This window comes from Emys orbicularis, chromosome 4, assembly GCF_028017835.1.
Source record: "Emys orbicularis isolate rEmyOrb1 chromosome 4, rEmyOrb1.hap1, whole genome shotgun sequence".
Classification (NCBI taxonomy): domain Eukaryota; kingdom Metazoa; phylum Chordata; order Testudines; family Emydidae; genus Emys; species Emys orbicularis.
The window spans coordinates 109,274,561-109,300,235 of NC_088686.1; the positions used below are offsets into that span (position 1 = coordinate 109,274,561).

The 25,675-nt window shown below is 46.2% G+C and overlaps 1 protein-coding gene across 1 annotated transcript in view; it reads right to left on the reverse strand.

Annotated features, from left to right (window-relative positions):
* The window catches only part of LOC135877790 (uncharacterized), a 40,677-nt gene extending 15,244 nt beyond the window's left edge, over positions 1–25,433 (reverse strand). Inside the window, exons 1-9 of the mRNA XM_065403342.1 lie at positions 25,419–25,433; positions 21,121–21,238; positions 18,870–18,928; positions 16,084–16,242; positions 15,385–15,505; positions 13,010–13,086; positions 4,933–5,024; positions 943–1,014; positions 249–351 (exon numbers count right to left, since the gene is read on the reverse strand). Coding sequence (XP_065259414.1) covers positions 249–351; positions 943–1,014; positions 4,933–5,024; positions 13,010–13,086; positions 15,385–15,505; positions 16,084–16,242; positions 18,870–18,928; positions 21,121–21,238; positions 25,419–25,433 — 816 coding nt within the window. The remainder of the gene's footprint in view (positions 1–248; positions 352–942; positions 1,015–4,932; positions 5,025–13,009; positions 13,087–15,384; positions 15,506–16,083; positions 16,243–18,869; positions 18,929–21,120; positions 21,239–25,418) is intronic.
* Positions 25,434–25,675: the final 242 nt, after the last annotated feature.

Below are 25,675 nucleotides of genomic sequence, written 5' to 3' on the forward strand. Positions count from 1 at the left end.
AGTAATACAGAGTTATTACAAAGCACCTACCTTTGGAGAATAGATTTTTTTTTTTATGTTACAAATTTTACAAAAATTAGCTAGATAATATAATTCCGTAGTAACAGCTGAGACAGATATACTATATTGCTTCTTGCATAGCAATTAGCCCTCTATTTTTCACTCTTTTTGAAACCAAACCAAAACCAAACAAAAATACTTGTATATTTTTTACTGTCTGAACTACATAAATATTGTACTTTTATTACCTTAATAGCTTTAAACCGCTCAGTTTCATGAAGTGGATTGTTGTAACAATTATTACAGTTGCAGTTGTTGCAAAAATCACCATTGGCAAAGCAATCGCAATATCTGTGATTAACAAAGCAAATATATATAAAAATTAACTATTTTTCATCATTCTCCTGTTTCAAGAAAGAATTTCTGGTAACCAAACAAGAAACATATACGTCTCACACACACACTATATCTGATGCTTACTTCTCTCACACACATTTTATAATCTATGCCAAAAACATAATGACATAATGAAATTGTATCAGCATCTGTATCTCTCCCTATATATATATATATATATACATGGAGAGGAGTGAGCCTCAAGTATACAGAGGTTGATACAACTTCATAATGTTTTTGCCACATATTATAATCAATATTATTTAGTTTCAAGTTTTATTCTTCAAAACTCTGGACCACATGTAGTCATGTACACCTCTGGGCTAGATCCACAGGCGGTGTAAACAGGCCTAGCTACAATGACCACAACGGGGTTACACTAATTTACACCCACTAAGGATCTGACCCTCTCTGGTTTTAACCCAACATACTAGTTGTGTATTTTGGAACATGCATGTATTCTATTTCGTGTTTTCTAAGTTTTGCCTTTTCCAAAATAAACTTAGCTCATATTTCATAATAAATGCTAGTTGGTTAGTTACTTACAATTTCAAACACTGAGATTTGGTACAGTTACACGATTTTTTAGACTTTGTATCCCATGAACTAAGAGGCAATCTATAAAGATTAAAAAAGAAAAAAGATATTAGATGATATTTTAATGTAAAAACTTATGAAAATTAATTATGATTATTTTCCCCTAAACCACAAATACTGACTTTTTAGCATCAGGTATCAATATTATTTAAAGACGATTTTCAAATACAGCATAATTAAGAAAGATTCATTAGCTATAGAATTATATGGTGAATTCCCCATAGTTAGATTTCGAGTCATCAGCATATAAATTAACTTTTAAAACGGACATATTTTATTCTTTCAGGTCCCCAAAGTCCAAATCACTGACTCCAAGTGATGCCTAGCATGCACTATGCTTGTAACATCACATCAACTATGGAGTCTGTTGGAACACACAGCAGGCCTATGGAATGGGTTAGGAGATGTCAGATAAACACAGATTTTTTTTTAAAGCATATTATATAGGTTTTCTCAATTTTTTTTTAATCTAGCATGAAATAAAGGAATGTCAAATTCTTGAAATATTTCAGAGTTGAAAGAAAGGAAAGAACCCCAAATGTGACTGGGCCTACGGAAAGGTGATGGGGAGAGAGGAGAATCTGGTTTTTATTGAAGTTTTCAGCTGGGGTTTTACTGAAGAGTTAGAGTATGGGATAAATCTGCAGCACTACAGAGAGTTTTGCAAAGAGTTTGGAGTGCAGAAGGGAGAAGATATATGTACTGATCCAAAAAATCCCAAACTAAAACAAGGTTTGTTTCATGGCTTTTGTAAAGGGAAATCATGCCTCACCTATTAGAATTCTTTGAGGGGATCAACAAATATATGAACAAGGATGCTCCAGTGTATATAGCGTACTTGGACTTTCAGAAAGCCTTTAAAAAGGTCCCTCACCAAAGGCTCTTAAGTAAAGTAAGCCATTATGGGATAAGGGGGAAGGTCCTCTCATGGATCAGTAACTGGTTAAAAGACAGGAAACAAAGGGTAGGAATTAATGGTCAGTTTTAAGAATGGAGAGAGGTAAATAGTGGTCACCAAGGGATCTGTACTGGATCCAGTGTTGTTCAACATATTCATAAATGATCTGGAAAAAGTGGTATACAGTGAGGTGGCAAATTTTGCAGATGATACAAAATTACTCAAGATACTTAAGTCCAAAGCAGACTGCGAAGAGTTACAAAGGGATCTCATAAAACTGGATGACTGGGCATCAAAATGGCAGATGAAATTCAATGTTGATGAATGCAAAGTAACCCACATTAGAAAACATTAGCCCAACTATACATGCAAAATGATAAGTTCTAAATTAGCTGTTACCACTCAAGAAAGAGATCTTGGAGTCTTTGTGGATAGTTCTCTGAAAACATCCGCTCAATGTGCAGCGGCAGTCAAAAAAGCGAACAGAATGTTGGGAATCAATGGGACTAATACAGCATTGGAGAGTATGACAAACAGTGGTTGAAATTAAGTGCTCTAAATAGAGCAGCACAGAGGAAGCCACTATTTGCAGGTTGCAACTGTGGTGTCCTGTCCCTTTAAATGTTTGAGCATACCCCCCTGCCCCAGTGCAAAGCCTCACTTTTGTGTTAGTTTCAGTTTTCCTGCTGAACAATAAACCTACCATCACAGCAGTCACCTGTGCTTTTATCAGCTCCCTCTCTGTCTATCTCCTTCTGTGCTGGGTTCAGATAGAACATATTAGTGATGAGGAATTTTTATCCCATGAGTATCTAGTGCTCCCTTTGCCTGAAGAAGACAATCATCATCATCATGATCATCAAAAAGAAAAAAGTTCATCTAGAGCAGGGGTCTCAAACACGCGGCCCCCGGGGTTATTTTCTGCGGCCCGCGAGCTCCTCGCGGCCCCCCCACCCTCCTCCAGCGTTTACCTAGAGCGGCTCCAGCCCGACGCACACCAGGGCAGGGCAGGCTCCCTGCCTGCCTGCCCTGCCTCCGCGCCGCTCCGGGAAGCGGCCGGAACGTGGGGAAGGTGGGGCACATGGGTCTGTGTGTTGCTCTTGCTTCTTGCAGCGCCCCCAGCAACTCCCATTGGCCACAGTTCCCCATTCCCGGCCAATGGGAGCTGCTGGGGGCGGTGCCTGAAGCAACAGCAACACACAGACCCTTGTGCCCCTCCTCCCCCAGGTTCCGGCCGCTTCCCGGAACAGCGCGGGGACAGGGCAGGGCAAGGCAGGGCAGACAGGGAGCCTACCCTGCCCCGGTGCGTGCCGGGCCACAGCCCGCTCCTCGAACCTCTCCTGCAGCGACCAGATCTGAAAAAAGTTACTGACTGTATCAGCCCTTACACATTCAAGAAGGCTGTTGAGATACCAATTGTCATGGAGACCGCAGAGAAGGATTTGCTGACATTTAATGTGAATCAAGAAGTTCCCCTCCTGCATTGGCGAGACAGAGGACCACGGGAACCTAAGGAACTTCTGTGTGGCTGTTATGCATAAACCACATGTGCTGAGAAGGAATGCTGGGCATGCCAGCTTATCTTCAGGAAGTGCAAAAAGAAAGGACACATTGCTGTGACCTGTCACACAGTTCAATTACCAGCAACACAGAGTAGCCATACATCTAAGAAGACACCTACGGAGACTGAACCTAAGAAAGGATGGAAGTTGGGAATTCATCATATGGAAAAAGACAAGAGTTCTAGTGACACTGATCAAGACCTAGCACTACATCTGTTATCAGAAGCTGGAGTAAGAGATGCTATCTTGGTCACATTCTTGATCGAGGGAGTTCCTACAAGAATGCAGCTTGATACTGGAGCTGCCATCTCACTGAGTTCTGCATCTACCTATCACCAGATGTTGTCACAAGTTCCTCTGGAACAGTGGTTCTCAACCAGAGGTCCGGGGCCCCTTGGGGGGTCATAAGCAGGTTTCAGGGGATCTGCCAAAATAAAACAGAGAGCAGGGCTGGCATTAGACTCGCTCGGGTCTGCGGCTGAAGCTGAAGCCTGAGCCCCACTGCCTGGATTGAAGCCGAAACCCGAGTAATTTAGCTTCGTAGGGCCCCCTGTGGTGTGGGGCCCCGGGCAATTGCCCTGCTTGCTACGCCCTAATGCCGGACGTAGCTTTCAATCTACTGGATATGCAGAAAAACAACTGTTGTGGCACAGGTGAGCCATGGAGATTTTATAGCATGAAAGAAAAAGGCTGAGAACCCCTGCTCTGGAAGACACCTCATGGTTTTGAAGACTTATACTGGAGATAAGTTAGTCCCCAAAGGGATACTCCAGGTGAAAGTTCACCTTCATGGACAATCAGTTGTTTTACCCTTGTATGTGATTGAAGGAAAGTATCCACCATTCTCAGGCAGATCTTGAATTGAGAAGCTCAAGGAGAATTGGATTAAGATCAAGGTGATAACAAAAGCACCTTGAAATCAAGAAACACTGGGCAGACACTCCAAAGTTTTGAAAAAGAAGTTGGACGGATGAGCAACATGTCAATGAAGCTCACTGTTAAGTCTTTAAGGTGTTTCCTGTTAGCCACATAAATGATAATGTACATAGATTAGGGAAGTTTTTTAAAGTAGGGTGGGGAAATGTGATGCCTGTCCCTTTAAAGGTTGGAGCACTCCTCCTTCCCCAGTGCAAAGCCTCACTTTCCTGTTAGTTTCAGTTTTGCTGAAGAAGAGAGGGGAAAAGACATATTAAGAACAACAATATCAGTGCTTGAAGTTAACTCTCCAAAACGACAAGAAATATTACAATGGTTCTCTGTGTGTGTATATATATCTTCCTACTGTATTTTCCACTGCATACATCCGATTACGTGGGTTTCAGCCCACGAAAGCTTATGCCCAAATAAATTTGTTAGTCTCTAAGGTGCCACAAGTACTCCTCGTTCTTTTTGCTGATACAGACTTACACGGCTACCACTCTGAAACAAAATAACTTGACACTGAAATTAGTAGAAAATTAAAGGTTTTGTGTTTCTTACCCAACTAAAGTCATTTTTGTTGGCCCTTGAAGATTTACTTCTGATTGGAATGTGGCATTGCTAGCTACTGATTGTAAGGATCCGTTCTCAAGCTGTTCAAAATAATAAGCAAAAATTCTGTTTTTGCTAAGTTTTAATAAAGACAAATCATGTCTGTGACTATGAGAATGAGACAGAGAACAGTGGACTAGTTTAATCACGCAAAAGTTACTAATAAAACTAATGGAGGCACAGATCTTGGGAAAATATGTAGTCACATTCTTTAGAAAGGTTCGATATGCCAGGACCCTTGTCCTCATTATTACAGAGAACTAGCAGTAAGTTTCATTTATGCTGTTCAGCACTGGCACAGTATTTTCATGCTGCTGTCTAGTCTGGGTCCAATCTCTTTTTAATTCCGGCAGTCAGTAGCCACTGGCCACTGCCACTGATGTTTTCCATTGAGTTTAAATGTAATAAACCCTTTGACTAGCCCCAGAGCATTTGAAATTTAAAAAGAGAAACAACGGTTAGGAACTTTTTTGGAGAGGATCAGGAAAAGAAAGGCTGGGGCTATGTTGGGAGGTTATACAGATGGAAGGAGAAAACAGGGAACTGTTGGGAAGAAGAGGATGGGAAGGAATGTAGAAATAGAGGATACAGAAAGATATGGAAAACAAAACTGCAAATTTCTTTACACCACATTTCCAGTGTGTCTCACCCCTGACCTGCAGTCACTATCTTTATGGATAAGAGAACACTTCAGGCACCTTACTCCATTCAGCGCTTGGGGTTTCTCTCCTCTCCCCTTTTTATATAGACACTTATCCACTAGGAATTTGCCTGAGCCACAAATTCATCTGACACATTTCATTCAAATTAATATCATTCAAATCACACGTCATCACGTAATAACTTCCAGTCACTATTTGTTTGAACTCTATTTCTACTGACAGACTAGAAATCCAGGGCTTTCTATCTTCTTATCAGGCTTCTGTCCCATTGTTTTATTTAAACTAACACACTGTTCTAACAACTACCGCAGTGATAATAGATAAATAACAAGGATAACAACCTGAATACTTATAAAGCATAATAACAATGAACATTTTAAGTCCTAACCAGGGTGAGTAGAGGAGAGGGAAATCCTACTGAAGTACAACGGAAGATGCTTGCCAGAGTGCTTACAATGGCAAAAAAATTAATGCCCAGCATATGTATTATGCATTGGGTTGTGATTGCTCCACTTCAAAATTTGACATTTTAAACAAACACTTTTGCCTTCTGTGTGCATGTGTGAGTGAGTTTTAATTCCAAAACCATTTCATATTTTATATATGGTGGGAATTTCTTCCAATTATGGCTCAATCCCCCAAGGTGCTGACCACCTTCAACTCTGATAGATTTGAATGGGAGTTGAAGGTGTGACAGACCCAGACCAGTGGAGTACAGGAGTCTGGTAGAGGGCAAATATACTGGTCACTGGATGAGTAGTTTTCTGTTCCCTGAGTGACCAGAGCAGGGGCTGCACTAGAGTAATCAGGAACCTGCTAGAACCAGTTAAGGCAGGCAGGCTAATTAGGACACCTGGAGCCAATTAAGAAGAAGCTTCTAGAATCAATTAAGGCAGGCTAATCAGGGCACCTGGGTTTTAAAAAGGAGCTCAGTTCAGTGGTGGGAGTGTGAGGAGCTGGGAGCAAGAGGTGCAAGGAGCTGAGAGTGAGAGGGTGTACTGCTGGAGGACTGAGGAGCACAAGCGTTATCAGACACCAGGAGGAAGGTCCTATGGTGAGAATAAGGAAGGTGTTTGGAGGAGGCCATGGGGAAGTAGCCCAGGGAGTTGTAGCTGTCATGCAGCTGTTACAGGAGGCACTATAGACAGCTGCAGTCCACAGGGCCCTGGGCTGGAACCCGGAGTAGAGGGCGGGCCCGGGTTCCCCCCAAACCTCCCAATTAACCTGGACTGTGGGTTCTCCCAGAGGGGAAGGTCTCTGGGCTGTTCCCCAACCCACATGGTGAATCTCTGAGGCAAGAAAATCCGCCAATAAGCGCAGGACCCACCAAGATAGAGGAGGAACTTTGTCACACTGGTGTCAGAGGTGGGATCTTGGGGTGCACAGCACGGCGGAAGAAGGAGGGTGATTTAAACAAAAAACAAAAACCAAAAAAAAGGGAGAGGGTTTATTTTTTTTCACAATGGATGACGTACTGCGGGCACTGATACAAGCTACGGCAGCCCAGCAGGAGGCTACCCGTGTCCAGGCAGCCGCCCAACAGGAGGCAGTGCAGCTGCAGCAAGAGACTAATCGCCTGCTGATGGACTAGGCTGCTCAAGACCGAGCTATGTTGCGGGAACTGGTAAACCAGGTAAAGTCCCTTACAGAGCTGAATCGCGGCTCATACGGGCCAGCCAATGGCTGCAGAAAATGACACGGGAGGATGATGTAGAGGCATACCTTCTGGCCTTTGAGAGGACAGCCCTACGGGAGGCCTGGCCTCGAGATCAGTGGTCTGGCATCCTTGCCCCATTCCTGTGTGGGGAGGCCCAGAAGGCCTACCATGATCTGCCTGAAGAGGCTGCGGCAGACTACCCCCAGCTGAAAGCAGAGATCCTGGCCAGATCTGGGGTAACGACAGCAGTGCGGGCCCAGCAGTATCACGGTTGGAGGTACCAGGAAGACAAAACCCCGCAGTCCCAATTGTATGATCTCATCCATCTCGCACGAAAGTGGTTGCAAACAGAGTCCCAAAGTCCGGAAGAGATACTAGCAGTTCTGGTCATCGACCGATACATGAGGGGACTACCACCAGACCTTCGTGCCTGGGTAAGCCAGAACGAACCCTCCACCTATGATGAGGTTGTCGCCCTGGTAGAGAGGCGAAGGACAGCGAGGGAGCTGACCCGACCAGTTAAGGAAGAGGCACCCCGGGTTAAACTAGCAGCACCAAGCCCTAAAGTTCGGGTGACTGGGCCACCAGGAGGGCCCAGGTGGAAAAAGAGAGAGGCTGAAGGCCCATTAGAGGCCACAAAGAGTCGGCGCACTGAGGGAGAAGAGGATCGTGATGTTAGACTGCCCAAACCAAGAGACCGGGGAACGCCTAGGGCTCCATACAGATGTTATGCCTGCGGGGAGTGGGGACACATAGCTGCACAGTGTCCCAATGCTGAGGAGCCTATGCAGTGTAACCTGGGGAACTAGGCAGATCCATGCTCCCTAATCCACCTTGTGGGGGTCTCACTAACCCCACATATGTATACCAGACCAGTGAAACTAAATGGGGTAGGGACCACGGCACTGGTTGATTCGGGGAGTGCTATCTCGCTTATCTCAGGGAAGCTCGTGAAGCGTAGTCAGCTGCTGCAGGCTAAACGTACAGGGATAACATGTGTCCATGGGACAGTTAGTTACTACCCCACCATTCCAGTAAAAATCGAGATCCAAGGGAACACTACTGAGGTAGCAGCAGGTGTAGTCCCTAAACTCCCATACCCGGTGCTCATAGGGAGGGACTTCCCAGGGTTTGGAAACTTACTCCCAGTAGGGGGATTGGAGAAAGACGGGGACCCTAAAATTGATGAGGCATCCACAGCAGACTGTCAACCCCCAATCTTCTCTGAAATATCCCCAGATTTGTTCTCCACTCCCAGACAGGGTAGAAAGACAAAAAGGGAAAGAAGGGCAGCTAAGGCCTTGGGAACCCGAATACTGACCCAAAGCCAGAGGGTCGCTCTTGTAGGTAGGCGGACCCGCGCAGCTGAAAAGGAGGCTACGCAGGAGGGAGAAGCACCTGAGTCTGACCCCCACCCTAATGCTTCTGAACCAGTAGAGGCAACAGAGACTGGGCCCCTAGATCTTGGGCAGATTAGCCCCGGGAGAGGAAATTTTGGACGGGACCAGGCAGAAGATCCAAGGTATGACAACATTAGGAAGGAGGTGACTGAAATAGATGGGGTCCCCGTGGAAGGAAAACCCCAGGGACCAGGACCCTACTTCATAATGAAGAAGGATCTCTTATACCGGGTTACACCAGTACAGGGGCAGAAGGTACAGCAGATCCTAGTACCTCAAAAACACCAGAACGCTGTATTAAGTCTTGCTCATAGTCATCTTTTTGGGGGGCATTTGGGGGTAGAGAAGACCCTGGCACGAGTCCTACAACGGTTCTTCTGGCCCGGAGTACATGAAGAAGTGCGGAGGTACTGTGCCTCCTGCCCGGAGTGTCAGCTGCACAGTCCCTGTCCCCACTTGAGGGCACCTTTAGTACCCCTTCCCATCATAGAGGTCCCCTTCGAGCGAATAGCCATGGACCTAGTGGGACCCCTGGAGAAGACGGCTCGGGGCCACCAATATATACTTGTTGTTTTGGACTATGCTACTCGATACCCAGAAGCCGTCCCCCTGCGGAACACGGCCTCTAAAACTATAGCCAAAGAGCTGGTGGGGATCTTTGCCCGAATGGGGCTACCGAAGGAGATATTAACCGACCAAGGAACCCCATTTATGTTGAAGCTAATGAAGGACCTCTGTACACTGCTCCATATACATACCCTGAGAACTTCGGTCTACCATCCGCAGACTGATGGGTTGGTAGAAAGGTTTAACCGAACCCTCAAGGCTATGATAAGGAAGGTGGTAAGTCGGGACGGGAAGGATTGGGACATCCTACTACCCTACCTTATGTTCGCTATCCGGGAGGTACCACAGGCCTCAACTGGGTTTTCCCCCTTCGAGTTATTATACGGGCGTCACCCCCGTGGCATACTAGATATCGCCAAAGAGATCTGGGAAGAGGAACCCAATGAGGGGAGAAATATAATAGAGCATGTAATGCAGATGCGAGACCGGATAGCCCGGGTTACCCCTATTGTACGGGAACATTTGGAGAAGGCACAGGAGGCACAGCGAACCCATTACAATCGCCAGGCAAAAGTGCGACAGTTCCAACCAGGGGATCGGGTTATGGTGTTGGTACCCACGGCAGAAAGCAAGCTTCTGGCCCAATGGCAGGGGCCCTATGAGGTGGTTGAACCCGTGGGGGAAGTAACCTACAAGGTGCGGCAGCCAGGACGCAGAAAACAAGAACAGATTTATCACGTTAACCTTCTGAAACCCTGGCATGCACAAGAGGCATGCACAACGGTCCAAAAAGACCTAACCCAGGAAAACAAGCCTTCCAAACAGGTGAGAGTGTCTCCCGATTTAACACCAGACCAGAAGAATGAGGTGTCTGAGATGAACTTCCGGAACCAAGATGTGTTCTCGACAAAACCGGGTCAAACAACCGAGACATATCACCACATCGTCACGAACCCTGGGGCCAGAGTAACAATGAGGCCCTATCGGGTGCCAGCGGCAAAAAGGGAGGAAATAAAAGCAGAAGTAAAAAAAATGCTGGAGTTGGGGATCATCGAACAATCCCACAGTCAGTGGTCCAGCCCAATCGTGCTGGTGCCCAAACCTGATGGCACCACAAGATTTTGCAACGACTTCCGGCGACTAAACGAAGTATCCCAGTTCGACGCGTACCCCATATCTCGCATAGATGAGCTAGTGGACCGTCTGAGTAATGCCTGGTACTTGACTACCCTAGACTTGACAAAGGGGTACTGGCAGATTCCCCTTGCAGAAGACGCAAAGGAAAAGACTGCGTTTTCTACACCAGAGGGTCTTTTTCAATATACTGTCCTCCCTTTTGGACTACATGGGGCCCCAGCTACCTTCCAGCGCCTCATGGACAAGCTATTACGCCCGCATAACAGTTATGCTGCTGCCTACTTGGACGATGTGGTCATTCATACCCCAGACTGGGAAACCCACCTGGAGCAGGTGGAGGCAGTCCTCGATACCTTCAGGCGAGCTGGCCTTACAGCAAACCCTGCCAAGTGCGCTGTAGGGTTTACAGAGGCCAAATATCTTGGCTACATTGTGGGAAAAGGTCTGGTAAAACCCCAAGTGAACAAGTTAGAGGCCATCCAAAATTGGCCCCGACCAAGTCGCAAGAAACAAGTCCGAGTGTTCCTAGGTGTGGTGGGGTATTACCGACGCTTTATCCCCCACTTTGCCACAAGGGCAAGCCCCCTGACAGACCTAGTGAAAGCCCGTGGACTTGATCTGGTGAGATGGTCTGACGCAGCAGAAGAAGCATTCACAGACCTACGGACTGCCCTCTGCAATAACCCCGTACTGATAGCCCCTGATTTCACCAAGGAGTTTATCCTGCAGACGGATGCATCGGAAGTAGGGTTGGGGGCCGTTCTATCACAGATGGTCGGGGAGAAGGAACACCCAATTCTATACCTCAGTTGGAAACTCCTTCCAAGGGAACAAAAATATGCAGTGGTGGAGAGAGAATGCCTCGCTGTAAAATGGGCCATGGAAACATTGCGCTACTACCTGCTCGGGCGCAGATTTGTCCTCGTGACCGACCATGCCCCTCTTCAATGGATGCAGCGGCACAAGGAGAAGAACACAAGGGTGACCAGATGGTTCTTATCCCTCGAACCTTTCCAGTTCCGTGTGCAACACAGAGCAGGGAGCCGTCATGGCAACGCCGATGGCTTGTCACGTGTGCACTGTCTGGCGTCCCAGGCTGCCCAACCCCTTGGCGTTGTGCAGGGGGGAGGGATATGTGACAGACCCAGACCAGTGGGGTACAGGAGTCTGGTAGAGGGCAAATATACTGGTCACTGGATGAGTAGTTTTCTGTTCCCTGAGTGACCAGAGCAGGGGCTGCACTAGAGTAATCAGGAACCTGCTATAACCAGTTAAGGCAGGCAGGCTAATTAGGACACCTGGAGCCAATTAAGAAGAAGCTTCTAGAATCAATTAAGGCAGGCTAATCAGGGCACCTGGGTTTTAAAAAGGAGCTCAGTTCAGTGGTGGGAGTGTGAGGAGCTGGGAGCAAGAGGTGCAAGGAGCTGAGAGTGAGAGGGTGTACTGCTGGAGGACTGAGGAGCACAAGCGTTATCAGACACCAGGAGGAAGGTCCTGTGGTGAGAATAAGGAAGGTGTTTGGAGGAGGCCATGGGGAAGTAGCCCAGGGAGTTGTAGCTGTCATGCAGCTGTTACAGGAGGCACTATAGACAGCTGCAGTCCACAGGGCCCTGGGCTGGAACCCGGAGTAGAGGGCGGGCCCGGGTTCCCCCCAAACCTCCCAATTAACCTGGACTGTGGGTTCTCCCAGAGGGGAAGGTCTCTGGGCTGTTCCCCAACCCACATGGTGAATCTCTGAGGCAAGAAAATCCGCCAATAAGCGCAGGACCCACCAAGATAGAGGAGGAACTTTGTCACAAAGGGTAATTGGCACCTCACAAGTGTGAATTTTCAGACTGCTATTCTTAGCTCATGTTCTCTCTTCAGAGCTTCTGGATGAAGAGTTTCCGCCTTTCCAGGCAAAAATCAGGAAGTTGTGATTTCATTTACAAACAGAAACAAGTCTCTAACGCCTTGTCTGTATGGTGCCACAGACTGGACTACAGGTGTGTGATTTGTAGAGCACACTAAACTGTTGTTCTCTGACTACCCTGTGTAAATTCTGCTGACATGAACTAAAAGGTACCTAGTCCATATTGATGTATTCCTGTTTCAGACAGGACTATGTTAACTCAGAGTAGATAACTTTTAGATTATGAAAGCCAGAAGGGTCGAGTGGAACACTTCAAAAAGCTCTACAAATCACACACCGATAGTCCAGATTGTGGCACTGTGTAGACAACACCTGAAACAGTTTCCAATCATAACAGCTCATATATGAACACCAAATTCAAGATCTTGATACTGTAATAATTACATTCTTGCTAAAAGGTATGTTCTTAACACTGGGTTCACCTTCATTCTTCCAAAAATGATATTGAAATCACAGGCCTCAATATATCTTATTGTACACTGGATGCAGACCTAGCCAAGCGTTATACAGTAACATGTACATAACAGCTAGAAATTCTGATTTAAAGGGCTTTACAGAATTTACAATGTGTTGGTTACTTCCCTAAGTTGAATGAATATCCCATTTTATGAATGAATGAGAAGCCTTAAGAGAAGAAATGACAGTATATTTACTTTTTTCTTCTTTTTTTTTTTTTTAAAGGCTTCCTCACCTGTTGTGCATTGAGATCCACTTTACCTGGAATTGGCAAAAATTGTCCCAGCAGAGATGTCATAGGGTTAGGCACATCTGATAAGAAAAAGTTTATATGAAGTTAATTGGATTGCTCATAGGTCATAAAGTTAAGCACATGCATAAGTGTTTTCAGGATCAAAGCCTAAACTTGTGGGAACAGATGTGCCATTTAGCATCTTTAAGCCTTTCTTTTATTAAAAAAAAAGACATTTCCAGAGTTTATCTTTCATCTCCGCTTCTTTGTCATAGATTAGCTTGGAACCAAACTCATGCTTCCCCCACAATAAATATTGTTAATGGAGGGCCCAGAAACATTTCTTTTAAATTTGCAAAAGGGTTGCATTTTGGAATTAAATACACCTCTACCCCGATATAACGCGACCTGATATAACACGAATTCGGATATAAGGCGGCAAAGCAGTGCTCCGGGGGGGCGGGACTGCGTGCTCCGGCGGATCGAAGCAAGTTCGATATAACACGGTTTCACCTATAACGCGGTAAGATTTTTTGGCTCCCGAGGACAGCGTTATATCGAGGTAGAGGTGTACTAAACAACTGCAAACAGCCACCAAAGGCCATCACCAGTTTGTCAACAAGTTGACCATCGGAGGCCTTTACTCTTTGACCTTAAATGCATCAGAGTATGTTTAAAAATACTCCAAATGCAAATTTTATAGCCTAAAATACCTTTACAAATAAGTAACTGACAGAAACTTTCATTTTATTTATTTTGGACTCTTATTTTACAACTTTCAAAGTCAAAAGAATGCACTTGGAGCAGAAGTATTTGCCTATGAACAAGAAATTACAGCTAGAAAAATAAGGAGGAGGCCATAGCCCTAGAGGGGGTTTCTTTACATAGGTCCTGATTCAGCAATTCACTCAAGCACATGCTTAACTTGAAGTACGTGAACAGTCCCACTCACTTTAATTCATATTAATCCTCCACACCAGTTTGAAAAAAAAAGAAAAAGGATTAGACTCTATGAGATTGACGAAATGAATCTTGCTATCTGAAATTAATTTATAGATGCCTTCTTGCAAATGTTGTAAGAAAAAATGGAGCTCAGAAAAAAGCTGAAATTGGAAACTTTTGGGGTCCATCGCTCTGGGACTTTAATGGACTTCATTTCTGGTTCTTCTAATACTGGGCCTCCCATTGTCCTCTGTTTTATACTATGAAGGTGAGTAAAATGGAAGAAAGTCTGGTCAAATGGGAGATAAAGACATATGGTAGTTCTCTGATATGGTTTCACCATCCTCTCCTCTGGAGATATTGTGACTGTAATAGAATTTGGAATTTCAATATAAATATTTTCCTCATTTTGGATCTTTCAGATTTATCCTTGGTAAGGGCCTTGTTTGTTTTTTTTACACTATATCAAATATGTTGGGCATCTGCAGAATGTACTGAAGTCAATCAGGGTTGGAAATGCTCTGCACCTTGTGAAATTGATCCTGTTAGTCATGTTTTTACAGTGCCTAACATAATCAGACCCTACCCTAATCTCAGATTGGTGCCCATTGGCACTACTGCAATACAAACAACAGATAATAATAAAAACAACATGGAAGGAGACAATGGTAAGATGGCTCTTAAGAAAGTCATGCTGCTGGAGGAAAGAGAAGCTTACTAAAATGTTACCATTAAACTACATGTACATACAGCCAGGGCCGGCTCCAGGCACCAGCCCAGCAAGCAGGTGCTTGGGGCGGCCAAGGGGAAGGGGCGGCACGTTGGGCTCTTGGGCGGCAATTCGGCAGCGGGTCCGTCGGTCCCTCTCGGAGGGAAGGACCTGCCGCCGAATTGCCGCCTCAGAAGAAAGCGGCGCCGTGGAGCTGCCACCAATCGTGATCGCGGCTTCTTTTTTATTTTTATTTTTTTTCCCGCCGCTTGGGGCGGCAAAAATCCTGGAGCCGGCCCTGCATACAGCATTGCTGTTGTAGATGAAAATGTACTAAATCACTAAAAATCTTAATGCTAAATCCATGCCCCTTCAGCCGCTTTTTATTTTTGGAGAAAGAGTAACATTTGGTGGCAAGCTTGGGTAAATGCAAGTGGGTGTCATCCTTGAGAATGCATGTGGCTTGGACAAACTGCTTCCTACTGAATGTAATCTGCTTATTAACATCATATGACCAATTCATTAATTTCAGCACATCTATTGTAGCAATCTTGTGGTCTTTTTGTGAAGTACCTAGCAGAAACCGTAAAATAATAAATAGTAATTGGTGGTAGTCCTGGCTCATCTCAGCACCAATGTTGCTTAGAAACACAAACACATAGATACACATTAATGATTTGTGGCATAATGTCTGACACATTATTTTAAATTTTCATTTTCTTTGTACCTGACTGAAGATAATTATGTTGGTTTTGATACTGGGGAACCAGATGAACTGTTTTCAGTTCTCTTGTGCCAGAATTGTTTATGCAGAGTATTTGAGTACCTCCTTTCAACTGGCAGATCACCTGAAATACACCATAAATGATTAGTTTTCATCTAAGGATAGTCATTCTAGGCACATAAGATACAAAGTTTTTCATAAGAATACCTATCTGTCTGATTGCAGAATGCCATTGAACAGCTATGCTGCTGCTCCTCATCTCAGGTGGGAAGGATTTATAGCTTTCTAGACTCCCCAACCATGGAACTCTCCGGGACACATTCCAATTACTAGTGCTGTGTTCTGTGTTTAGGATTTGGTCCTCAAGACAGAAATATGGCTCTGCAATGGTGTTTCATTTTGTTCACCCAACTATAACTATAGAGCAAGCATCTCTTTTTGGTTGTAGCCAACTCCACAGCTTGCTTTGTTTCTAATGTTATATAGTAAATATAGACAAAATATAGTATAATTAAATATAAGCTCCTAGATCATGAGTTCTCTGGAACAGGGACTGCCTTCTCATTACTTGTCTGTATAGCACAGGCATAGTGGTCCCCTGACTGGGGCCTCTAGACTACTATAATACAAATAAATAAGCAAACAAATAAACATAATTTCCTTCAATGTGTACTGTTGCTGTCAGTTTCAAGAAGTAATTACCACTGGACTGGAATCTTTTCTGTGTGAACAGCTGGGGTCCTCCATTACATTTTGTGCAGTTAGTAACTTGCAGCTGGTTTCTCCTGCATTTGAATTCTGAAAAACTGCTTCCTTTTGGTTATTAGCCATATTACTAACAATTGCTTCTTTTACCTCCGCCTGACAAAATAAATAGTTTCACATCTTAAAAGGAATACTTTAAATGCTACCCTAAATTGCAGTGCCAGTAGGACAGGTGATGAAAATTTATAGCTGCATAAACAATGCATTTTAAAGCAAAAACTGTATTCAAACCTAATTTGGAGAATAGCTAGTTCTAACTGTTACAGCTTACGCTGAATGATTTTCATTTAATATTCAAATGAAAATACTTCTAAAGAATAACAATGGGTAATGCACAAAGACATATTTTACAGTAACAAAGCCGTTCCTTCCCTTCCTATACTGGCAATCATCAACTCAGTTCCACGCTGCCCTGGAGAAGCTAAGAGACTGCTTTAGCAAGTAATGTGAAACACATGAATTAGTCATAAAATACACAACTTGAGCCCTATGGACCCAAGGGATTTAATTTAATTAACAACTGAGCAATAACATCAGGACTGGAACCTAACAGTTTAAGCAGCATTCCCATACTAAGACATTTGTCACAGTGGTCAGTGAGTAAACTTTGGTGGTACTCTTCTTCAAATGGGAATTGCCACACCTTTACTCATTGGCAACACTATCCACCATAAAGCATTTGTCAAGCTGGCAGGGCCGGCTCCAGGCACCAGCCCACCAAGCTGGTGCTTGGGGCGGCACCTGGAGGGGGGCGGCGCGGCGCTCCGGCCCGAGAGCGGGTCCGCGACCGGGCTCGCCGCCCTCCCCCCGGCGCTGCCTCTGGCCGCCGGGGAGAGCGGAGCCCCGGCCGGGATCGCCGCCCTCCCCCCGGCGCTGCCTCTGGCCGCCGGGGAGAGCGGAGCCCCGGCCGGGATCGCCGCCCTCCCCCCGGCGCTGCCTCTGGCCGCCGGGGAGAGCGGAGCCCCGGCCGAGCTCGCCGCCCTCCCCCCGGCGCAGCCTCTGGCCGCCGGGGAGAGCGGAGCCCCGGCTGGGCTCGCCGCCCTCCCCCTGGCGCTGCCTCTGGCCGCCGGGGAGAGCGGAGCCCCGGCGGGGCCGACTCCAGGCACCAGCCCAGCAAGCTGGTGCTTGGGGCGGCACCTGGAGGGGGGCGGCGCGGCGCTCCGGCCCGAGAGCGGGTCCGTGACCGGGCTCGCCGCCCTCCCCCCGGCGCTGCCTCTGGCCGCCAGGGAGAGCGGAGCCCCGGCCGGGCTCGCCGCCCTCCCCCCGGCGCAGCCTCTGGCCGCCGGGGAGAGCGGAGCCCCGGCCGGGCTCGCCGCCGTCCCCCCGGCGCTCTGGCCGCCGGGGCTCAGCTCTCCCCGGCGGGGCTCGCTGCCCTCCCCTGGGGCGGCAAAAAAGCCAGAGCCGGCCCTGCAAGCTGGTACATGGAAGAACTGTAGTACCCACTGCATAATGATCAAACCTCTGAATAAAGCCCTGATTCATTCAAAGCACACACTAAAGCACTCACCAGGAACCCCGGCCCACCTTGTCCATGACAGTGTTCTAGGGATGTCTAGCAAAAAGTTCTCCAACCTGGAATTTCTTTGTTTTTATGGTTTGTCTTTTATAAACCTAGGAAATTACATTTAAAAAACCCAAACACAGTAAGAGAATGTTAGGGTTGCAAAGTGAAGCACTCCAACAGTAGGAATTGCCAGTGTTATAGTTGTACCTCAGCCTTAACCCTGCCCCTTTGTATGCATGCAACATAATACAGGCTCAGATGCTAAGTGACAGCTGAGGGGTTTTTGGCACAGGTCAGGATGGGATATATGCAAAGGTAGCCATAAGCCACTTTTGTATTCTCTGACTGTACAGGGATGACTGGCCACAGTCCATGTGACTGCCTTAGGCAGAGGGGTAGCATAGAAGCTACTACACCATCCAAGATCCCCCTGGGCTGGAGAAATCCTTGGGGGGGCAGGCAAGGCAGCTATAGTGCATTACATTATCAAATAAAATGCATCTGCAGGACTAGTGTCTCTTTCGGGCCCTGATTTAGCAAAGTACTTACGCATGTGCACAGCCTCACTGGGTACGTCCATGTTGCCTGCAGACTGCCCACAGAAGCAAGTCTCCCAGCCCAGGATGAGACACTTGGGGAATTGAGGCTTGTGCTAGTGATCTAAAAAGAACTGTGCAGATAGTGCTTTGAAGTTGAGGCTTGGGTTGGAACTCAGGCTCTGAAGCCTACCCCCTTCCCCAGGCTTCAGAGCCCGAGCTCCAGCCCGAACCATGATATCTACACAGCCTACTTCCAGTGCAGTAGTGCAAGCTCCACTAACCTGAGTCTGTCGACCCAGACATCCCCATTCCCTTCAATGACAGCTGCTGGGCCTCAGCACTTTTGAAAATCAGCCCCTACTTAGGTGCCTAGCAGCCTGATCCAAAACCCCTGAAGTCAATCAGAGTCTTTCCATTGACTTCAGTGGGTTTTAGGTTAGCCCCTAAATGAGGATTTAGGAGCCTAACTTTACAGCCAAGATTTTCATAAATGGATGTCTAATGTTCTCTTTTTTCTTTTGTATGTGGAATATGTAGGACTGCATTTGAAAAAACATTTTACCCTTTGGCAGTTTAGGTGATTCCCGTTTTCAATTTCTACAATATTTTGCCTGTAAGATCACAAACAAAGAACAAAAACTTTCAGAAAAATAACAATAACATCCTAAATTCATACTTACAAGTTCATCACAGACAGGAGCACTAGTCTGAGGTGAAGTGCTGGTATCACTGCAAGGTTCTGTCACACAAAATGGAAGGTTTTTTAAACAAACAATGAGGACAATGGCAAACATTAGGAGATCTTTTATACTATAGGTCTGAGGAAAAAAGATTTGGACATCACAGGATTGCGTAGGACACTGACAAAAATTAAAACAAGCACTCTGAAGGTGCAGCTAAGCTTGCATAAAAATATTGAATATTCTCCTGTAACAGACTTCCTGTCAGGAATGTTGGGAAATGAGACCCAGTATTGAGCCAGCTTGATGTTTCTCAAAATAGCTGGGAAAAATTATACATTTCTCAGTGATGTTATGTTAATAAAGGCTAATGAATGTGCAACTTGCCACTGGAGGGATTCTAATACCCGATCACATGACAAATGGCTATGAGATACCTCATATATTAGAAGAAACAACTGGAGAACATGCTTTGTGGTCTGGCATCTATATAAGGGCAGCTTTGTCTTTTTGACACTGGCTCATGCTAGGACTGATGCAGAGCAGCACAATCGCAGGGGGAGCTCCAAAAGGCAACATTCTTCAAGGATGCACAATCCCTCCAAGAGGTTCCAGGCATGCCTACTGTAGGGAGCACCCCCCCGGCATCACTGCTTAGGAAGATGCAGCATGATCCTCTCTGCATATCTGTCCAGCTCTGTATATCTGGCTTTACTCCTGTCTCTTCCCTCACCCCTTTGGGATGGCTCGTAAGCAAGGAATACTGTTGCATACAGGGAGTGCAACTGTGCATGGTCCCTATGCAATGGTGTAAGGCTCCTTTTGCCCACCCCATCCCCTCTCCTTCCCTTGTACACCTGTGTATGGAAGGGCACAAAGTGGCCATTACGGAGCCCATGAGAAGAGAGCTCACTCCTACCTACTTGAACCTGAGCAATATCTTTTTAAAGGACCAGGAAGAAAACTATCCTTTAATTGAACTTTATGTCTTCACTTTTCAAGATAACCATTGAGCTACGATAATTTTTTTGAACACATTCTCTTTCAAACTTCTTCAGCTTCCTTATGGACATCAAAGTAAATAGAGGTACATGGATAGAAACAATACTGCCTAGAAATTAAAAACAATTCCTTTCAACCTCCATGATGTAAAGCCCACATTATCACATAGCAAGATCAAAGGTCACAAAGCTAACGTGCAATCAGAAATCAGAGCACTGGGGAACAATTCAGAGGATTGGTGATGGTATATCATACTTCTTACCTTTCAGTAACTGGTTCAAATTTGGGCCTTGTGAGTAATGACCAAAAATCATTCCCATTTAATAGCTGTTCAGTGGCTTATGTCACTTGAGCTTATGATTGCTGTCTTGTTTCTAATGTGTAAGCATCCACATTACAAATTCCCAATTACAAGTGGCACTCATTGCTGGCAGACTCAGCAGAGAGGTCAAGATCTAAAATAACCTGAAGACTGATAATCTCCCTCTCCCTAACTAGAGCAGCAGCTCCTCCTAAATTGGGGCTGAGGCACACTGATAAGGGAATGTGGAGAAGCTTGCACTGCTGTAACTGCTGCATGGATAAGGCTAAGATTTTGTCATGGTTATTTTTAGTAAAAGTCACAGACAGGTCATGGGCAATAAACAAAAATTCACAGAAGCCGTGACTGTCTGTGACTTTTGCTGCTGCGGCTCCATGGTTTCCTCTACCACCATGGTGGCTGGGAGCTGTGGGGTTCCCCCTCTGCCTGTGGCAACTGGAAGCTGCAGGGGGGCCCCCTCCAACCACGGTGGCTGGGAGCTGAAGGGGGGCCAAATTTCCCAAAGAGAAAACTGGACACCCTTAGCCACTCGCCAAAGGCGCCCCCTACCCACCCTCCCGCGTGAGGCTGTTGCCTGTTGCTGGAACCCCGAGGGCCCACTCAGGAGGCTGTTGCCTGTCACTGGAACCTTACAGGGGGCCCCTGGGCCTGAGGCAGAGAATGTCATGGAGGTCTCTGGAAGTCAAGGATTCCGTGACTTCGATGACCTCCATAACATAAACATAGCCTTATGCATGGATAAATAGAAGACTTCCATCTCCAATCCCATCATGCTTTAATGAGTGCTAACAAAAAATTAACTTAGAGGAGAAAAATAAACTAGAAATCATACAGGGACAGTCAATCATTTATACTGTCAGTTGTAGATGGGAGGAGACCAAATTAAAAAAATCAAACTCACAGTAGGTGACTTCTCCAAACACTTACCATTGGAGGTACCTGGCAAGGCTTGTGACTGTACACAACTATTAAGCATTCCTTTGAATTGGTCATAACAAATACAATTATTCCCACCAGTAACTGGATCTAGTAGAGGTCTGAATACCTAGAGAAAGAGAATATGTTTTCTTTCATTCATTTCTTGAACTTCAACACATTTATAGAAAAATTTAATTATTTGATTTCAATTGTGAAAAATCATAGCCATTTAGTTCAAAGTTTAAGAGAAGGTTGCTCAGCTTGTGCAGTAACTGAGGTTCTTCGAGATGTGTGTCCCTGTGGGTGCTCCACTTCAGGTGTTGGTGCGTCCCAGTGCTGTCAATCGGAGATTTTCAGTAGCAGTGTCTGGTCGGGGTGCGTGTGCGCAGTAGCAGTCTCGCAGTGCCGCTGGTGCCTCATCTAGCATGCTCAGGTCCCGACCCCTTCAGTTCCTTCTCTACCGTGGAGTGTTTAGCTCGTACTCCGAATTAGAGGGGAGGAGGGTGGGCAGTGGAGCACCCACAGGGAGACACACATCTCAAAGAACCTCAGTTACTGCACAAGGTGAGTAACCTTCTCTTCTTCTTTGAGTGCTGTCCCTGAGGGTGCTCCACTTCAGGTGAATGTAGAGCAGTGCTCTCATGAGGACGGAAAGGAATTCGGAGTTCAGTTTGTTGCTGAGGCTAGTACAGTGAGTCCTGTCTACCTGTTGATGGAAGGCCGTGATGGCGGCAAGATGAACTCTATGTGAGCTCATAGTAAGCCCTGAGTTCTTTAGGGATAATAAATATTGCAGGATTAGTGGAAGTGGTGCCTTGCTTGCAGATATTTGTTTATTCTGGCACCATAGGAAGAATCTTTTCCATTTTTGGAGGTAAGTAGTACGCGTGTTGTGATTCCTGCTGTTTATTAACACTTGTTTTACATGTTCTGAGCAGGTTAGTTCGTCGTGGTGGAGCCATGAAGGAGCCACGCCTTCAGGTGAAGTTTCTCTGGGTCTGGATGGAGGACTTGACTATCGTCCTGAGAGAGAAGATTCTATAGGCCAGGGAGAGTGAACGGTGTGCAGATCACTATGGGTGTCAGGTAAGGGAACCATGTCTGTCTGGGCCATGTTGGTACTATGAGTATTATTTTGGTCCTGTCGGTTTGTATTCTGTGTATTACTCTGGAGATTAGAGGTATTGATGGGAATGTGTACAGAAGGGGAGCGTTCCATTTGATGAGAAAAGTGTCCCCTAGGGATCGTGCCCCTAGTCCTGCTCGTGAGCAAAACTTTGGGCATTTCTTGTTTACTGATGTCGCGAACAGGTCTATGTGTGGGGATCCCCATATGTAAAATATGTGTTGTGTTATTTCGTCATTCAGTTCCCATTAGTGCTCTTGGGAAAACTGTCTGCTTAATGTGTCTGCTGTCATGTTCAGTCGACCCGGGAGGTATGCTGCTGTAATAGTGATGTTGTGTTTTATGCACCAGTTCCATAGTTTTAAGGCCTCTGTGCATAAGGAGTGGGAACATGCTCCACCCTGTTGATTTATACAGAACATACACACAATGTTGTCCGTCAGAACCCTTATAATTTTGCCTCATATAAGAGGGAGGAAATGAAGGCATGTTTTGTGGAACGTGCGTAATTTGAGCAGGGTTGATATGTAAATGTGTTTCAGTGGGGACCACTTGCCTTGGACTGAATATTGGTTTAGGTGAGCTCCCCATGCGATCAGTGAAGCATCTGTTGTGATTTGTATGGATGGTGGATCCTGTTGAAATGGGATGCCTGAGCAAACGTTTATTGGGTTTGTCCACTATCGTGTGTGAATGTAGAACCTCTGGGGTCGGTGTAAGTCTTTTGTTTAGGCTGTGCTTTTGTGGAATCTATACCAAGCTCAGCCATCCTTGAAGGCAGCGCATGTAGAGTCTGGCGTGTTTTACAACGAAAGTGGTAGCTGCCATATGTCTCAAGAGTTGTAGGCAGGTGTGTGCAGACACCCATGGGCTGTCTGAGACCACCGACATGAGGGAGGTCATTGCTGTGAATCGGGGTATTGGAGTGATGCTTTAGCCTCCACTGAGTCCAGGTGTGCTCCTATGAAGTCCAAACATTGTACTGGAGTTAGGATAGATTTCTTTTAATTGATTTGTAGCACTAGGGAGTGAAAAAGAGAGATGGTTTCTCGAGTAATGCGTAATGTTTCTGTCAAGGTACGGCCTTTTAGCAGGCGATCATCTAAGTATGGGAATATCAATATTCCCTGTCTGCGCAAATAAGCAGCTACCACCACTAGGGTTTTGGTAAAGACACATGGAGTGGTCAACAGTCCGAATGTCAGTACTCTGTATTGGAAGTGATCTTGTCCCACTGTGAATCATAGAAATCGTCTGTGAGCGGGATGGATGGCAATGTGAAAATACGCATCTTGCAGGTCCAAGGTTTAGAACCAGTCACCTTCTTCCAGCGCAGGGATGATAGAATTCAGTGTGACCATTTTGAATCTGTGGGTACGGACAAATTTGTTGAGTTTTCTGAGATCTAGTATGAGTTGCCAACATCCATTTTTCTTTTTAGAGTCAGGAATTAATGGAAATAAAATCCCTGCCCTGTGTTGTGTTGGAACTTGTTCCACGGCCCCTAGTTGTAGAAGGTGATGTACTTCTTGTCTCAATAGGTGCTTGTGAGAAGGGTCCCTGAAGAGGAACGGAGAAGAGGAGACGGGTAGGTGGGATGGAGGTAAAGGGGATGGTATAACCCATTCGAATGATCTCTAAAACCCAATGGTCCGTGGTGATAGACGCCCACGGATGGTAAAATGGTCGAAGCTGATGACCAAAGTTTTGGATCGTTTGTTCCATTGGCGCTAATGGTCGGGGGAGGTCGGTCAGACCCTCGATCAATGTTTTAAAATTGTGTCTTGTTTGGTGGTGCTTGGGACGTCGCAGCCTGAGATTGGGTAAGGCAATATCTCTGTGGTCTGTGCCTTTGTCTTTGATTGTCGTATGGTCTCTGCTGGCGTTGAGACGTGCTGTCTCTGTTACCATTGTAAGGCTGGTATCTGCATCTCCTGTTAGGGTGTGTGTAGATCCTGAGGGTCCTCAGTGTGGCCTTCATGGAATGGAGGACCTCATCCGTCTTAGCGGAGAAGAGCTTGTCCCTGTCAAAGGGAATGTCCTCTACCTTGGTCTGGAGTTCCCTTGGGATATCAGATGAGTGCAACCAGGATGCTCTGTGCATGACGATAGCTGTTGCCGTCATGCATGCCACTGTGTCCACCACATTGAGGGATGTCTGGAGCGCTGTTCTAGCAATACGTTGTCCCTCATTGACAATGGCATGGAATTGGTCTCTTTTTTCCTCTGGAATTTCCTGGATGAAATCATTCAGTTTTATATAATTATCATGATCGTACACAGTGTGAAATTGGCTGTGTGGAATTCAAGAGTCGCAGAAGAGTAAACTTTTTGCCCCAAGAGGTCTAGTCTCTTCCAATCCTTGTCTTGTGGTGTGGATTTGAATTGAGGATATTTGCCCCACTGGTTGACCGCATCCACCACTAAGGAGTTAGGCTGTGGGTGTGAAAAAAGGAAGTCCATGACTTTATTTGGCACATAGTATTTCCTGTCCATATGCTTATGGGTTGGGGGGATGGTGGCAGGTGTTTGCCACACCGTTTCTAAAGGTTCCATCAGAGTGTCGTTTATGGGCAAAGCTATTTTTGTCATTGATGAAGTGTGTAGGATCTTGAGGAGTTGGTGTTGTGTTCCTGGTACCTCCTCAAGAGGAATATTTTGGCTCTATGCCACCCACCGGAATAACTCCTGAAAGTGTTTGAAATCGTCTGTACTAGTGGGAGGCGGGGGCATAACTGCCTCATCAGCGGAACACGAGTTGTGATCAGGGGATGTTTAATTTTCTGTGGTCTCATCCCTATCTTCCTCCACCTCCTCTGTCACCTCAGAGGGCTCGGGTACCAATGTCATTACAGAGCGTATGGTTTCCTGTGGGAAGTGGGAGGTCTGTGAAATTGAGACCTGTAGGCTGCCCATGGGTCCCATTGTGGCCATTGAATGGGAAATGGAATGGGAGGGCACATCCATGGATTAGTGAGCCATGGGGGGGAAGTCCCTGGTGCTCTGTTCCCTGGGTCTATAACGAGGTTCCTGCTGGGGAGGAGTGTCCAGGTGAGAAAACTGCCTCCTCCATGTTGTCCTCCTCATCACTCGAAAAATGTGGAGCACTGGGAGATTCTGGTTGGTCCAGTGCAGTCAGTAATGGCAAGCAGGCAGTGCCGAACAGTGGAGATCTGGGAACAGAGAACACTTCCATATCTGACAAGTCCATAAGGGGGATTGGTACCGTTGTATGCGGTGCTGTATCCTTCTGCGTTGCCGTCCTAGGTGGAAGTGAGCCCGGTGCCAACCCTTTGTGTGTAGCCTTCTTCGGTGCCGATGAGCTTGGTGCCGGAGGGGGAGCCATCACTGGTGGTTGAGGTTGTGGTACTGTGCCCTTTGTAGGGGTAGTCGGAGCTGTGGAGCAGGAGGTCTCTTTGTGCCTGCTACTTGACTCCT